General features: G+C 47.9%; 1 protein-coding gene across 1 annotated transcript; it reads left to right on the forward strand.

Annotated features, from left to right (window-relative positions):
- Positions 1 to 427: 427 nt before the first annotated feature.
- On the forward strand, positions 428 to 14,675 carry LOC147666347 (zinc finger and BTB domain-containing protein 9-like). Its single transcript, XM_086949111.1, has 2 exons — positions 428 to 492; positions 4,507 to 14,675. Exon 2 carries the CDS (start codon positions 4,526 to 4,528, stop codon positions 5,897 to 5,899), a length of 1,374 nt encoding a protein of 457 aa, XP_086805237.1. The 5' UTR covers positions 428 to 492; positions 4,507 to 4,525; the 3' UTR covers positions 5,900 to 14,675.
- Positions 14,676 to 15,097: the final 422 nt, after the last annotated feature.

A 15,097-nucleotide genomic window follows, 5' to 3' on the forward strand; every position in this document is an offset into this window, starting at 1 on the left:
CCCATGGTTCCCCTTCGGCTGTCCTTGTTGGCCCCTCCCACTCCCATGGTTCCCCTTCGGCTGTCCTCGTTGACCCCGCCCCCTCCCCTGGTTCGCCGCCGTTGGTTGTCCTCGTTGGCCCCTCCCACTCCCATGGCTCCCCTACGGCTGTCCTCGTTGGCCCCGCCCTCTCCCATGGTTCGCCGCCGTTGGTTGTCCTCGTTGGCCCCTCCCACTCCCATGGTTCTCCTTCAGTTGTCCTCGTTGGCCCCGCCCCCTCTTAGGGTTCGCCGCCGTTGGTTGTCTTAGTTGGCCCCGCCCTCTCCTCGTCAGCCCCTCCCTCTCCCCGGGTTCCCTTCGGCTGTCCTCGGTGGCCCCGCCCTCTCCCCGGGTTCCCCTTCGGTTGTCCTCGGTTGCTGGGTCTCGCCCAGGGTAGTGTTCTGGTCGGCCAGCAGCGGGGGAGGCTGTGCTGCTGCACCGGTTGTGCTGTCCTGTGCGCCCCGCCGGGAGAAGGTGAGGCCCCCCGGGGGCGGGAGAGAGGGAGAGCCCGGAGGAGGGCCGGGGATTGGAAGAAGAGAGGGCCCAGAGGGCGGGGAGGGAGACCGGGCGATGAGGGGCGCAGGCACGGGAGGAGGAAAGGCCTCATGGAGGGGGAGGCTGGGGCGCCAGAGGGGGTGTAGAGAGGCTGGGAGGCACAGGGGGATAGAGGAGAGGGAGGAGAGGCAGAGGGGCCAGGGCATGGGGCTGGAAGGAGAGAGAGGAGGGAGCCCGAAGGAGAGGGCTGGGATGGACCGGAGGAGGGTAGGATGGGGAGGCTGGGGCGCCAGAGGGGGTGTAGAGACTGGGGGCAGGGGGGAGAGGAGAGGGAGAAGAGGCAGAGGGGGCTGGAAGGGAGGAGAGAGGAATGGAGCAGTGGAGGAGGGAGCCTGGAGGAGAGGGGTGGGATGGACCGGAGGAGGGTAGGATGGGGAGGCTGGGCGCCAGAGGGGGTGTAGAGAGGCTGGGAGGCACAGGGGGAGAGGAGAGGGAGAACAGGCAGAGGGGCCCAGGGCGTCTGGAAGGAGCGAGAGGAGGGAGCCCGAAGGAGAGGGCTGGGATGGACCGGAGGAGGGTAGGATGGGGAGGCTGGGGCGCCAGAGGGGGTGTAGAGACTGGGGGTCAGGGGGGAGAGGAGAGGGAGAAGAGGCAGAGGGGCCAGGGCATGGGGCTGGAAGGAGAGAGAGGAGGGAGCCCGAAGGAGAGGGCTGGGATGGACCGGAGGAGGGTAGGATGGGGAGGCTGGGCGCCAGAGGGGGTGTAGAGAGGCTGGGAGGCACAGGGGGAGAGGAGAGGGAGAAGAGGCAGAGGGGCCCAGGGCATCTGGAAGGAGCGAGAGGAGGGAGCCTGAAGGAGAGGGCTGGGATGGACCGGAGGAGGGTAGGATGGGGAGGCTGGGGCGCCAGAGGGGGTGTAGAGACTGGGGGGGCAGGGGGGAGAGGAGAGGGAGAAGAGGCAGAGGGGCCCAGGGCATGGGTCTGGAAGGAGAGGGAGCCCGAAGGAGAGGGCTGGGATGGATCGGAGGAGGGTAGGATGGGGAGGCTGGGGCGCCAGAGGGGGTATAGAGACTGGGGGGCAGGGAGGAGAGGAGAGGAAGGGGCCCAGGGCATCTGGAAGGAGCGAGAGGAGGGAACCCGAAGGAGAGGGTTGGGATGGACCGGAGGAGGGTAGGATGGGGAGGCTGGGGCGCCAGAGGGGGTATAGAGACTGGGGGGCAGGGAGGAGAGGAGAGGAAGAAGAGGCAGAGGGGCATGGGGCTGGAAGGGAGGAGAGAGGAATGGAGCAGTAGAGGAGGGAGCCTGGAGGAGAGGGGTGGGATGGACTGGAGGAGGAAAGGTAAACAGAGAGAGAGAAGGAGTGAATGAGCGGACACACTGGAGGAGGGCAGGTTCAGGCTGGAGGGGAGCATGGGGTATAGAGAAGGAAGGGCGGCGGGGTACGGATGGGCAGCAACTGAGAAGAGGAGACAAGGACATGAAGAGGTCAAGTAGAGGCAAGGATGAGGATGGTGTTGAGGAAGGCACAGTACATACAGTGGAGGAAGAAGTCCTGGGATACACATTAAGGGGAGGGAATAACCTGGAAGGATGGGGAGGGAGTAGAAAGGAGTAAGGGATGGAGTAGGGAGTATAAGGACACTTAGTAGATGGTGAAGAAGGGGAGAACCGTGGAAGATGCAAACTGTAGACCATAGGGTGAGATGAGGGGGTCAAGAGTATGGGGTGGGTAGAACCAGGCATTCGTTGTAAGTTCCCTTCTTTTCTTTCTTCTTCGCATGCGCACATCCTCTCATGTCTGAATGAGACCAGGCATGCGCCCTTGATACCTGGAACCCTTGACACTCAAGAGTCCTCACCAGACAACTCTACAATCATATCCTCTTCTATCTAGAGGCTCACACTCATCCTATACCTTTTCGGGTTTCCTGCCAGATTGTCTTATCCTGATATGGATCAGAGGGAATAGAAGGTGGTGTCTGTGATCGAAGGCGGCTAGGGCCATCAGCCTTGGTGTTACCCTGGGTACAGGGTTGTGGTTCTTTCTTCTCAGGACATGGGAAGAATCCCAAGCAAGAGTAACTGTTAGTGGTGGAAAAGCAAAGTTAGCCAATCCAGAATGCTCGTAGTGGGACTTTTTTCTTAAAATGGCTTCGCCACAGATCGCTTTTGATTTTTATCACCCTTCTGTTAGATATTCCATTGCATGACTCCGTGAAACATTATGTACAAAAGCTTCACTGGCTCCCTGTACATAAAACTGCTACCTTCAAGGCTTTCTGCATCAATCAACTTGCACTCCATCTTAGAGGCCTTTCAAACACCCAACGTACATTTTTCTGGTACATTTCTTCCCATACCCTCTGCTCCTCACTGATGTATCCCAAACAATCTCAGTAGACTAGGTGGCAGATCTTTCTCATACCTTGCTGCAAGAGCTTGAAATCGCCTGTATTTGTCCATCACCGACCATTACGTAAATGAAAACCTGGCTCTTTCAAAATTTATTATATCCCTTTAAGTGGAGTATTTCCGAGCTTTGCAAAATCAAGATCAGTATATGTGAATAAATCTTGCAGAATGCATTGCCTGCTTAGATGTTTGTGCTTTGCATCTTGAGTAGAAGCCTGCTCTAGCCTTCGCATGTAGCATGCGTTAGGTGGCATGTAGTACTCACAACTTTGTCATTTCAACCAGACTCTCTTGCGACTGTTGACTCTGGCACAAAATTGCTAGAGAGTGAGCATTGGAAAGCTGAAAACCTGGCTCAACAGTTAAAGGCACAGGGAATCTTACATAATTTTTGCCCATTAAGTGAAGTAAAAGGAAACTCTTGTTTACCCAATGTCTTAGATGTTGTAGAGCACATTGATGGGCGAAGGAGAATTGTTATTGTTTCTTGGACTACTGTGTGGAAGGGAGATGTCATGTTAATAACTTCTAAAGCGCACAAATACCCATAGGTGTTTCGGCGCTATCGACTGGAAGGATAAGCAGAGAGCTGGCCGATTGTATATGGAAAATTTACTTTCAATAAAGAATATTTGGAAATGAAAGAGCCAAGTTGTTGTGAAATGCTTTTGAACAGCTTTCTACATCCGTTGGAGGATGGATCTGGCTTGGATGGTTTTGTTAGAGATGTATCTGAGAGAGACTTCTTCAGTCCTGCACTGTGTAGGAGAATCTTCCACGATGGAAGGGAACACACCCACCCTTCATAGGGGGCTCCAGCCCCATTAGTGTAATACATGGGGATAATGCACTTGAGGCGAAGACGTGTTAAAGGTAGAGTGAGCTGGAGGAATGGGATATTAACATTGCCAGAAACCTTTCCTCACAGTTACTTCATTCACCATCGCTATCTTTTCAGCCTCAGCCTCCTAATCTGAAACCCTACAATCCACCTTCCTCCTTCAGCTTCCTCTTTTTCCCCTTCCTATCATAGCCTTTCCTCTCATCCTCCTTTCTGTCTCTACTCTCCCCCTTCCATATCGCCACTTCCAACCTTCGCCCTCCCCTTCCTTATTGCTATACTTGCCCTTCCTTCTCACTACTCTTTCCTTGTTCCAACTTGACCTTTCTCTGTTAGCCTTATTTTTTTCAGCATCCCTCCCTCTGTAGTCCCCACTTGCAGAACTCCCCTCTCCACTTCTCACCCTTCCTCATTCATTTTTTATGTTATAGAGTTTTATATAGCGTGAACTTGACCTGAATCGGGTATCGGAGCATTTTACATAGCACCAGTTGCATTACATGAGATCACTCCTCAATATCACTGCTCTTATCTGTGACCCTGCCACCCACTCTCTCCACCTTATACCTACCACTCCCTGCAGGTAGTATTCCTCTCCTTTTATTTACTCTTTTCACACCATGCTTTCTTTTTGTCTCCTAATTCACTCTTGCTTCTTGTTTCCCCCTCTTCCCATTGCGGTCTCCACTTCTGTTAGTTCTCCCTGTAACTCTCATTTTTTTTGTTTACCCCTTTACACAGTTCTACTTCTGGGCGTGCCATGGAGTCACAGACCAGAACCATCCACATTCAGTTTCCGCACTACAGCGCAGTGCTCCTTGAGAGTCTTAATCGGCACCGGCTGGAGGGGAAGTTCTGCGACATCAGTGTGCACGTGCAGGGCCGCGTCTTCCAGGCACACAAAACCGTGCTCGCAGCCTCCTCACCGTACTTCCATGACAAGCTGCTCCTCAATGACACCAACTGCATCGTGCTACCCAGCGCCATAGAGCCTGAAGCCTTCGAAAACCTCCTGCAGCTCATCTACTCAGGTCGGCTACGGGTGAATGTGGAGGCTTTGCCCAGCCACCTTCTGGTGGCCAGTGGCCTCCAAATGTGGCAGGTGGTTGACCGCTGCTCCGAGATCCTGAAGGAGAGGGAGGGCGTCTCCGGCCCAAAGTGGTCCAGCAGGGCCAGTGAGAGCCAGTCTCCCAGCAGTAGCAATTACTTGGCCCAGCGGGACGAGGGTGATAGTGGTACCGCAGACGTGCTCCACCAGAAGGAAGACTCTACATCTGCCCAGCAATCTGATGATTGTCAGGATGATGATGTCATAAAAATCCAGGTATCTAATGAAGATGATGATGAGGATGACGACGATGAAGAAGATGGAGAACAGCCCCAGGTCCCCAGCAGGTCAATAGACAAGTCTGGAAAAATTATCCTGGAGGAAGTGGAGGGGAGTAATGTGGCGAGCTGCTCTTACAAAGAATCTTCATCCAGGGTGGAGCAGGAATGCTTTTCTTCTAAGGACTCGAAGATCTTTTACATCAAGCAGGAACGCTTTGAGCAGGATGAAGGCTTCACTTTCCCTGGTCATGAGGCAAACCTTCTGAAATCTCTGGGCCATGGCCGTGCCCATGGCATGTCAGAGCTACAGAGCATCTGTTCATCGGACTTTCAGTCGGGCAGTGAGGTGAGCTATCTAGTTCCCTATGATGGGCACCTAAGCTACATGGGGAAAATGTCCACTCAGGTAGGGTTCCCTCAGCTAACACCCAAGCCAGTGGACCTCCATGGGAATGAAATCATCGCTCACACCGTTCATGGGCAAGTAATCCATGCCCCCGTCAAGATCATGGCTGCGCCCGATGGCAAAAAGTTTGGTTGTCTTTGTGGGAAACGCTTTGCCGTAAAGCCCAAGCGAGATCGGCACATCATGTTGACCTTCAGCCTCCGGCCTTTTGGCTGTTCTATTTGCAACAAGAAGTTCAAACTGAAACACCATCTGACGGAGCACATGAAAACCCACGATGGTACACTGTATGCATGCGAAGACTGTGGGCGCAAGTTCCGTGTGCAGAGCTGCTTCCTGAAGCACAAGGAGATGTGCAAGGGACAGGGCTGGTCGACAGCCTGCTGGTCTTACAAATAAAAACAGTGCTGACACTGCTGGGATTTGAGATGTGAGCGTGCGCACACACTACAAAGAGCCACAGGCGGTCTCGCTGCCTCTGGCCCTGGTTCGTTACTCCCTGTGAAGCAGGTTCTCAGGGGCTCATTGCAGCTCTGCCCTATAGGTTCTGGCCATAGTTCAGTATTTCTGGATCTGCATGACTTTAGAGATGGCCAGGCAATGGGGGGGTGGGAAGGGGTGCAAATTTCGCAGCAAGACAGATAGGAGGGCGTATGGCATAGAGCGGTGAATTGAAAACATAGGAGAGGTGAGAAAGCTCTTTCCTGAAGGAAAGGTGGTGGACATAGGAGCAAAGCCAAAAGCTATGCCGACACTTCAGAGTTTGAACTCTTGTAAATAATTGAAACAGCAAAGACGAGAGGAGGCAGCCTGAAGGGAGCGCAGGAAAATGTGGAAATGTAAACCTCTAGAGGTAATCTTAAACAGAGAGTCTGTATGGTCGTTGTAAGGGCCTGGTAGAGAATAGAAACTATATTGTGGGGGATGAGAGGTGGCATGCCCATCATGAAAATTTTACAGTACAGGTGATGGAGAAAGGAGCAGGGAGTGATACACTATATGGAAACATCAGGAGATGTGGGATAGAGGGATCCAGCCAAGATACTGGGAAGAGATTTAAATGGTCATCTCAAGATGTATTGTGATAGCGGGAACTAGAGAGCGGTTATGGGACAAAGTCATCGGCATTAGAGAGCTGCCGTAAACGACAAGAGACAAACATTTTTTGAGGCGTATAATGCAGAAAGAAACTGTGCCCTGTGTTCAGGGATATGTGTCTTGACGGCAAAGACACATGAAAAGCACTTTGTATTTAGTTGACATGTTTGTGGAAGTCTGCTTGCCTTATCTTCCCATATTGACTGCCCCTATTGCTCTTTAAAAGAAATGCTTATGTAGCACTTGTCACTGTTGAAGGTTGTGCCTGCTCTTGGCAGAGGTTGCGTCCCTCTTTTATGTCGATGTTCTAGGCCCAGCGATATGGGTCTCTCCAGACTTGTAGTGTAACTGGAGCCTCTCCTAGTGTTGTGTTTAGAGAGTGTTAAGATATGGGTTATAGGACTGGAGCTCACTGGGTTGGAGTCTTGCCTTAGACACAAGTACTTGAAGACTGTAGTGAGTTTGTGGTCTAATCATCCCACCAATAACCTTTTTCCAAACCAGTGTCCCACTTGGAATTATCCCAACGCCACTGACCTGTGGCCTATGTACCCAGTCAGTGTCTGCGTTTTTATGTTTCATGTCTGGCTCAAAGTATTTATTTATGTATTTATTTGTCAAGCTTGTAGTGCTGGCCCAACCCCAGAGGGTAGGGCACTTTTTACTTGATAGCAAAGGCAGCACCTTCCAGTGCATCAAAAGAAAATTCTTTCACCTACATAAAACAAATCCAGCTACAGGTGTTGCAGGTCAAGGGTCCTCCCAAAAACCTAGGGGCCAAACTCTTCCTGAGTCATCTGTATTACTCCAGCCTCTGCCTCCAACCCTCTGAGCTGGGCCTACCAAATTGTTACATAACATTCCGTGCTTCCTGGCTCACTGCAGCAGACCTGCCCTAGTGTGATCTGAATGCAGAAATCTTTCTGCCAGAAATTCCTACTTTTTTAATGCTTGACCATGTACAACTTTCTTCCTTAACAAAAATTGGGCGTCTGACCAAATAAACACAGGATAAAGCAGGGAAGGGACAGGCCAGGCAGGCAGATTTGGGGAAAGTTGTAGATTGCTTCAGTTGCTAGCAGTGAGGAAAGCTTTAATCCAGGTATCAAACATTTTGAAGTCTCATGGAGGCAGGAAGAGGTGGAGCCAGCATGGCAAAGCCAGAGCAAGGCTGCTTGGGGCTGCCCTCGCCGTTCTTACCAAATGGGTGCAGAGCTTAAAGAGATCAGGGAATCTGAGAAAAAGGCTCTGCGCACAGAGGTAAGTTGGGGAAGGGACTCCTGGGAAAGTATACTTCAGGAAATGTAGCATATAGACAGCACCAGGTTGTAAAAGAGAAAACACTAATTCCGCTCTGAATTAAAATAAACTTGATTTATGAATGGCAATTAACCCCATCTCCCTCATAGAGCACCCGCAGCATCTCATGGATGGGCCTCCGCCTCCTTTCGTTAACTTTGCCTTTATCAGAATTCGTATAACCCATCGCCACCAGTGGTTTACCTCTGGGCCCTTGGTTCTTGACAATTTTATTTAACGTCTGTGTCCACCGATAGCCATGGAAAGTGTCTAGCTTTGAGTATTATGCAGATCTCTGGGGTCAGAATTATGTTAAGACTCTGTGGCACTCATTAGTCATATCCCTGGAGGGTCAGGCATGTGACTTGGGCTGGCCTCAGTGCTGCCAGTGAGTGACTGATACAAACTGGCTTCAAGTTAATGCTGATAGATGAAAAACTAGTCACTAAAGGGTTAGGACTACTATTGGTCACATATCTATTTGTGAGACATGAGTAACTTCTAAAGTCCGTCAGGAAGTAGACCTTAGATGAGCCCACATCACCCCTACCTCCAGGAACTCCACTGGCTTCCTGTACAGAAGAGATGCCTGTTCACGCTCCTGACCCATGCATACAAGGCCCTACACAACCGCAGACCGACCTTCTTGAACCACCGCCTGATCTTTCATCAGCCCACCAGACACCTCGTGTCCCTTTCTCTAACCCTTGACCCCGCATCTGACCGGTGACAAGAAGCGCTCTACTACTCTACATATTGACTGATTCAAGTGCTAAGAAACTGGGCCCCATACTGAACACTAAATGAGCCCCCTGGTGTCTCTAAACTAGGCCTGGGCAACATTTAAATCACGCGGGTGTAATTTGCATCATTTCGTGAATGTTGCATTTTGCTTGTCACGTGAAATTTCCAAAATTCTGGCACTTCACATAAATACATTCAATTTGCTGTACAAATGTACTGCAAACACAAGCAGCTGTTTTCGTCGTGCTCTTGATTAAATGTGTTTCTTGTCCAAAAGTGATACAAGGACACGTTTGCACTAAAATATAGTTTACAATGTTGGATTTGCATGTTGTTTAATTTTGTGTAATTAAGCAAAAGGAAATTATGCAAACTTCGTAAACCTTTGCTCTAAACCCTGATTCTTTTGATCAAGTTCCTATTTCTTTTCACGCTAAAGAGAGCTATGGTGGACTTGACAATCGTGCCTTTAGGGGTTGTATTATGGGTGCAAATTGTATTTCCTTTTCCCAAGATATCTTCTTAAGTGACAGTAACGTTGTCACTAGATTCTGAGACCGGCTCATTCCCATAGACCAACGCTTTAAATTCAAGTCCTGGTGTGCAAGACCCAGTGTCCACTCTATACCTCATTCACACTGCAGGATCGGTCTAATCGCGGTACGTTATCGGTTTATCCTCCTATCTCAGCCTGACCTCAGCAGGTGTAGGATGGTCGGCTTCCCATGATTCTGCCGCCTGGTTACCAGCAGTAGACCCTTCTTGGTTGCAGCCACCATCTTCTGAGCGCTTAGTTTCAGTTCTGTTTTCCCAGTCCCCTACTACAAAAAACAGGTCTCGTGCCACAATCATTACCTATGTGCCTCTTTTGGAGCATTGTTATTTAAGCTGTAACACTGCAAGTGTACCATATTACTTGGTACAGTATAGCACTATTCCAGGACAGCAAAGGTTGGAGACGAGTTGGAGTGTAAGAGGAGAGTGCCAGGGAGACGTCCGAGTTAGTGTGTGACAGAAGAGACATGCTCCTCGAATTGCATAGAGTGGCATGTTACTAGCCGAGACTGCACAAGAGATGTTGCAAGGCTAAGCCGAGGTAATGTCAGACAGGAGAGATCAGAAAGCTAGACGGCAGTCCACAGCGGCAGCAAGTTATTGGTGACAGACCTGAATTTCAGGTTTGGTTTTATAAACCAATTTGCTAATCATATAACTTTACAATAAGAATACAATTCAATCTGGTTCCATGCCCTTATTCATCTTAGTTTAATATAAGGTTATGTTAAGCAGTTTTCACAAGTCTCACATTCAGAGGAGCATCCGCTGAATTTGAGAGCAATAATTTCTGTGCTGTTTAGAAATATTCATCAGGTATGTTTCCCTATCTTTCCTAAAATACAACCAAGAAGCAGCTTCTAGAAGGGAAAATCATGAGACTGAAGGGACAACTCGGAATACCCTAAGTATGGGTTGATTTAGCTAAAGATTGTACTTTGTAAAGGGGACATAGGAGTTGGCCAGACTACCTTACTCCTTGGGATTAAGGCAGTGCTGGTACTGCCAGTGTGCCAGGCAGAGGGAAAGCAACAAGAGAGGCGGGCATTTAAAGCTGGCAGACCTATTTGCCTGGGTTCAGGCTGCTAATTGATGTGCAGTCTGGACTTTGCTCCTGCCTTTACCAATCATTATTGAGTACAATCTCACCATCTTTAATCCTCAAAAGACCACATACATGGTCCAGGGATGCATTTCTGAAGATGGCCCACATCTCTGCCAGGGCATTATTCACTACAGACCAGGCCATCATTCATAAGAAGTGAGAGAACCACCTTCTGAAAAAGATTTTGAGAAAACATAGGACAGAGAGCTTATCTGTTATGGAGTCAAAGAATTGAAATAACCTTTATACGCCACCACACTTGGCTCCCCCACAGTCCATGTTTTGGTAAACTGCGCTAAAGATCAGTTCCATTATACCTACGTACTAATAATGTCCTCTACTGGAGAGCTGGGAAGCTGTGCTCTGCAGATAAGAAGATAAGTGTTCTAAGGTACTACGGGCGGCATTATTTTTTGTTAATTATAGTATTTACTTTGGTACTCTAGTAAAGCACTTTAACCATCTTGCAGTGGCCTCGGAGCACTTCCTGGAATGGGTACATATGGGCGTTGGAGAGTTGCTTCAAGGTACGCTTGGAGGAACCTGGTGATGGGGGAACCAGGCGATTCACTGATAAGGAAGGACAACATGTGAAAGTGGCTGTCGTGGAATATGACCTTCCCCAATCCCCACCCCATAGTGATAACAACGCCTTCCAAGGAAACTAGAGTCCTCCAAGCAAACCAGTCTTAGGCATCTTTGATTCAAGTGTCTTCATACTCTAGAGTGCAGTTTGTTTCCCATTAACTTGTAAAGTGAAACCGCAAACGAACCTTTAATATTGAATGAGTCTGGTCAAACAGCGCTTCACAAAGCTGTTAAAAAACGCCGTGTGTCTCGTAGCCTCACCATGCAAGTGTTCGTTCACCCCACATGCAGAAAGCTGAAGCACTTTACTTTTCTCTATACAACTTTTTTCCAGCAAAATAGAAAGATATTTGCATCAAATTGGAAAGCGAAAATGTATGCATTGGCCTGGTTTGATAACTTGTGATTTTCGATGACCACAGAAGAGATTGGGGAACAGCATACTGATAGGTCTTTGTAAAAAGATACATGGAGTCCAGAAAGCATGGAAAGACATTTTTTGGAAGAGGAAAGCGTCATGGTTAGCACAAAAAGAGTTTCAGGGAGAAAAGTTGTGATCTCAAATGACAGAAAACACAACATCCTGCGAAGGTTGTTATAGATAGAACTAGTATGGTGATCAACCACACGGACACCACAACCGCACTGTTTTATTGGCATTCTGTCTTGCTCACTATCGCTGATCTACACAGTATCTCAAATTAAATGTTTTAATCTAATCCAAGACTGTAATAGGACAGACCTTTTGCACTCAGTGCCCTTCAGCTCCTGCGTTTGCCCTGTCACCTGATAGCTATTCTCACAGTGAGTTAGTTCTTCAGAGGGAGTGGGAGCTGTCAGGGCGTCTCATTCTTCTTGAATGCACAAAGACAAATTGAGGCACCTACTCGAGCAGATGTTGATCTGACAGTTATTTAGCACATTTGCCCCTAGAATCTGGTGGTAGCTGGGTCAGCATAACTGAGGGAGTTTGCTAGTTTAGTAGAAAATGCTGACTACATGTCATCAAAATACTTGTAGTCTTTGGTGCTTCATTGGTGACCTGGCTTTACCACTTCCAAATAGTCCTGAGTGTGTTCTGCATACATGTTCTGCAGGAACTGCCTTTGAAAGACCCATTAGTGTGGAGATTTGATGTTAGCAGCTAAGTGATTCCGTTAATTAGAACATGACATCATTTTAGGAACTGGAAGCGACTGGAACAGAGTCCAGTGACTTAAGGACTCCAGGAGATCCGTGAACTGGTCAGAATCTGCCTGATCAGAGGAACACAGGAGACCTTGGATGACTGAGTGCACGTGTGTACTGTTCACTACTCACTGCTGCCCAGGACACTCTTGGCCCTGGTATAAGATACAGCTCTGAACCAATAGAACAGTTGTTAACCTTTTCTTAAAGACAGAGCAGAGATAATCTGATCAGATCCATCAGGAAAGAGTTCTTGATAGTGGGCCTGTGCAAGAAGGATCTACCACTTGTAGCATTAAGATGATAGGAAGGCACTTTAAGGAGTGTTTTTATATTTACTCGGTATACTTTGCATGGGTTGGTAGAGTTTTACTATTTGGGCACCAGGTTGTGTAGAAAGCTAGAAGTCCGGCACAACATTAAACCGAGTATGACCCAACAGAGTGAACAGCCACAGAGAATTACATGGCAGTGAAGCATTATCTCAACTAGGGCCATATGTATGAACGCCTTTCCCCATAGACACAGAATAGGTAAAACCCTTTGGTACACCTGGCCTGTAGTTTTGTAACATCTGCAAGAATGTATCCACGTCTAGGCAGCCGCTTTTCCTGATCTCTGGTCTGAAAAAATGTAACAGAATACACCAGTTCGGTCACCATCATATTTTGTTGTTCTAATTTGAAGTTGGAGGGTAGTGGTCTACAGGAATCCGTTGAATACATTCAAACATTGAACTTCTGTCTAGGGCTGACTCTAATTCACCACACGCAGTTCATTGTCAGTTGTATTAAAATCTCACAGGTCTTCCCAGATAGTTGTTGAAATGTAGTTCATGGTAAGGAAAACTCAGTTGAACTACTATCTCTAGAACATGTCACTGACTGAGAAACCTTCTGGTCCTAGTAGCTGTTTGAGAAATACTGTGCTGTTCAGGCACCGGCCTGTTGGATATAGAAGGAAAGATGCAGGTTTTATCTCTGGCCCGTTGATGATTCGTAGCATTGCGTACAGTAGGGTGCCAGGAAGGAGAGATTTGATGGATTAGTTTGAAGAAGTGCTCTCAAACCCTGTGAAAGATTAGAGGATTCTAAGGATGGCTTCTTTCTTTGAAAAGTTTGAATATTTATGTTGTTTGTGGTTAAGGTACATGTATCCTGTCAGTGTGCAGACTCTGCCTGGTTTCTAAGGTGATGTTCAGAAATGGACAAACCAGGATTTCAAACAGATACTTAATTTCACCTATATCTTTCCAAGTACAGCTCAGAACATCACAAGTTGTGTTTACACCATTTCAAATACAGCACAGAATGTCACTGGTTTGTTGCACACTTTTACTCAGAACGTCTTCGATTTTGTGGACCCTTTTGCTTGAACAAGAAAGAATTGCATTGATTGAGGGGTGAGATTTGAGTGTGATATTTAAGGACTTGCACTTTAGCAGGTAAATAACGATGTAAACAAAGCTTATGTCTTTCCAGAAACCTCTTGCAGTTTGGAGTATGCATCTTTAATTGTCAACAGGAGGCTAGAGTGTTTAATCTGTGGTGTCTGAGGCACAACTTACTGTACCTTCTATTGTTTGGTTCAATTCCCTGGTTCGTAGAGCCCACTGTCCTTCCTGAAACCCCTTTAACTCCACGTGTGATGCATATTGCTCCTCATACAACTAAGAGAAAAGTAGACCTTCATTGGCTTCTGAACAGACAAGAAAAGGGTATACATTGGCTTAAGGTTTAAACGCCAGGAAGGGATCCTCCTCAGGGATTGTTAGGCATGCCTACAAGTGCAGCAAAGCAGTGCCAGGGTCCTCATCACAAATTAAACAAATAGGACGAAATACAAAAATCAAAGGTATAGTTTGTAAATTTCAGATTCAATGTAGGTCGGTTGAGAGCATACGTGGCTGGACAGAGGTTGGGTTTACATGTTAACGAGTGTGTTTATGGAGGACGCAAGTAAATAACAGTAAAAGAAGAATTATTATTTGGTTATTAGGGTAAGACTTCATAAAAACTATGTATTTTGTAGCTGGAATGACGTCAGCCTGATTTGGTTAATAAGGACTGGGATCTTTCTATGTTAGAGCATCTGTGTCAAGGTGGGGTTTGGCTCTAGGAGTTCAGAAGACAGGGCTACCCTCGGGACGACTCTTGTAGCCACTGCAGATTTGATTCTCCATTTTGGATAAAGGTCTCAGCATTCAATGTATATCTCAGAGTTTCCTTGGATTCAGGGGATCTCTCGCATGTTAACACGTAACCAAATGTCATAATTACATGATAAAATGTTATTGAAAAATATAAGCTACCACGAATCCTTGTGAATGTGTTTCAGTGACTCTAAACTCAATGAAAGCTCAAAACTTTGAGACCGATAATGTAAAAGTATTAACACAGTTTTCTTTGGCCGTCCACACTGTTCCCAGATGTTGGCTATCTGAAGTGTGCACGCTGTTCCGTTATGTTCCATGTTATGGACACTGAGGACAGTTACTGGACCCTGGATGTTGTGTTACCGTTGGAATATGGAGAACAGTTGAAGCATGATTGTTAAGGAGGAGGCTGCACAATTCTCAATTAAAGCTGTTCCCTGACCTCAGTGTGTGTGCAGTTCTTGCAGTCTGTGATGAGGAGGCTTCGAATCCACATAATTTACTCCTGATTACCAGTTCTCTGGGCGTCAGAAGGACCAGCCCAGCTACAGAGGATATCTGAAGGCTCACTACGGCGACAGACGAGATTAACATTTTGTAGGCTCAGTTCAGTGCTGGTGAATGCTGAAGAATCTGTTTGGAACACTGTACTTGGGACCAGCCCCCCCTGCAGCAGTGGATTGTAACTACACGAGTTCACCTGCTCCCCACTTGTTGCAGCCCTGATAGAGCACATTCATTGTTGTGGCAACACCTCAGGACTGCTTTAGACTGCAGGGCATCTTAAGGAGACCTATGCCTGAGCTCTAGCGTCATGCTTTCTTTTGCATGGTTTTCTGCTTAGGCCATATATGTTTGTGCGTAT

Source organism: Lissotriton vulgaris, unplaced genomic scaffold, assembly GCF_964263255.1.
Source record: "Lissotriton vulgaris unplaced genomic scaffold, aLisVul1.2 SCAFFOLD_1288, whole genome shotgun sequence".
Classification (NCBI taxonomy): domain Eukaryota; kingdom Metazoa; phylum Chordata; class Amphibia; order Caudata; family Salamandridae; genus Lissotriton; species Lissotriton vulgaris.

Excerpts from the sequence above, each read along its gene's own strand:
- LOC147666347 (XM_086949111.1), top strand. The coding sequence starts at position 4,526 with ATGGAGTCACAGACCAGAACCATCCACATTCAGTTTCCGCACTACAGC.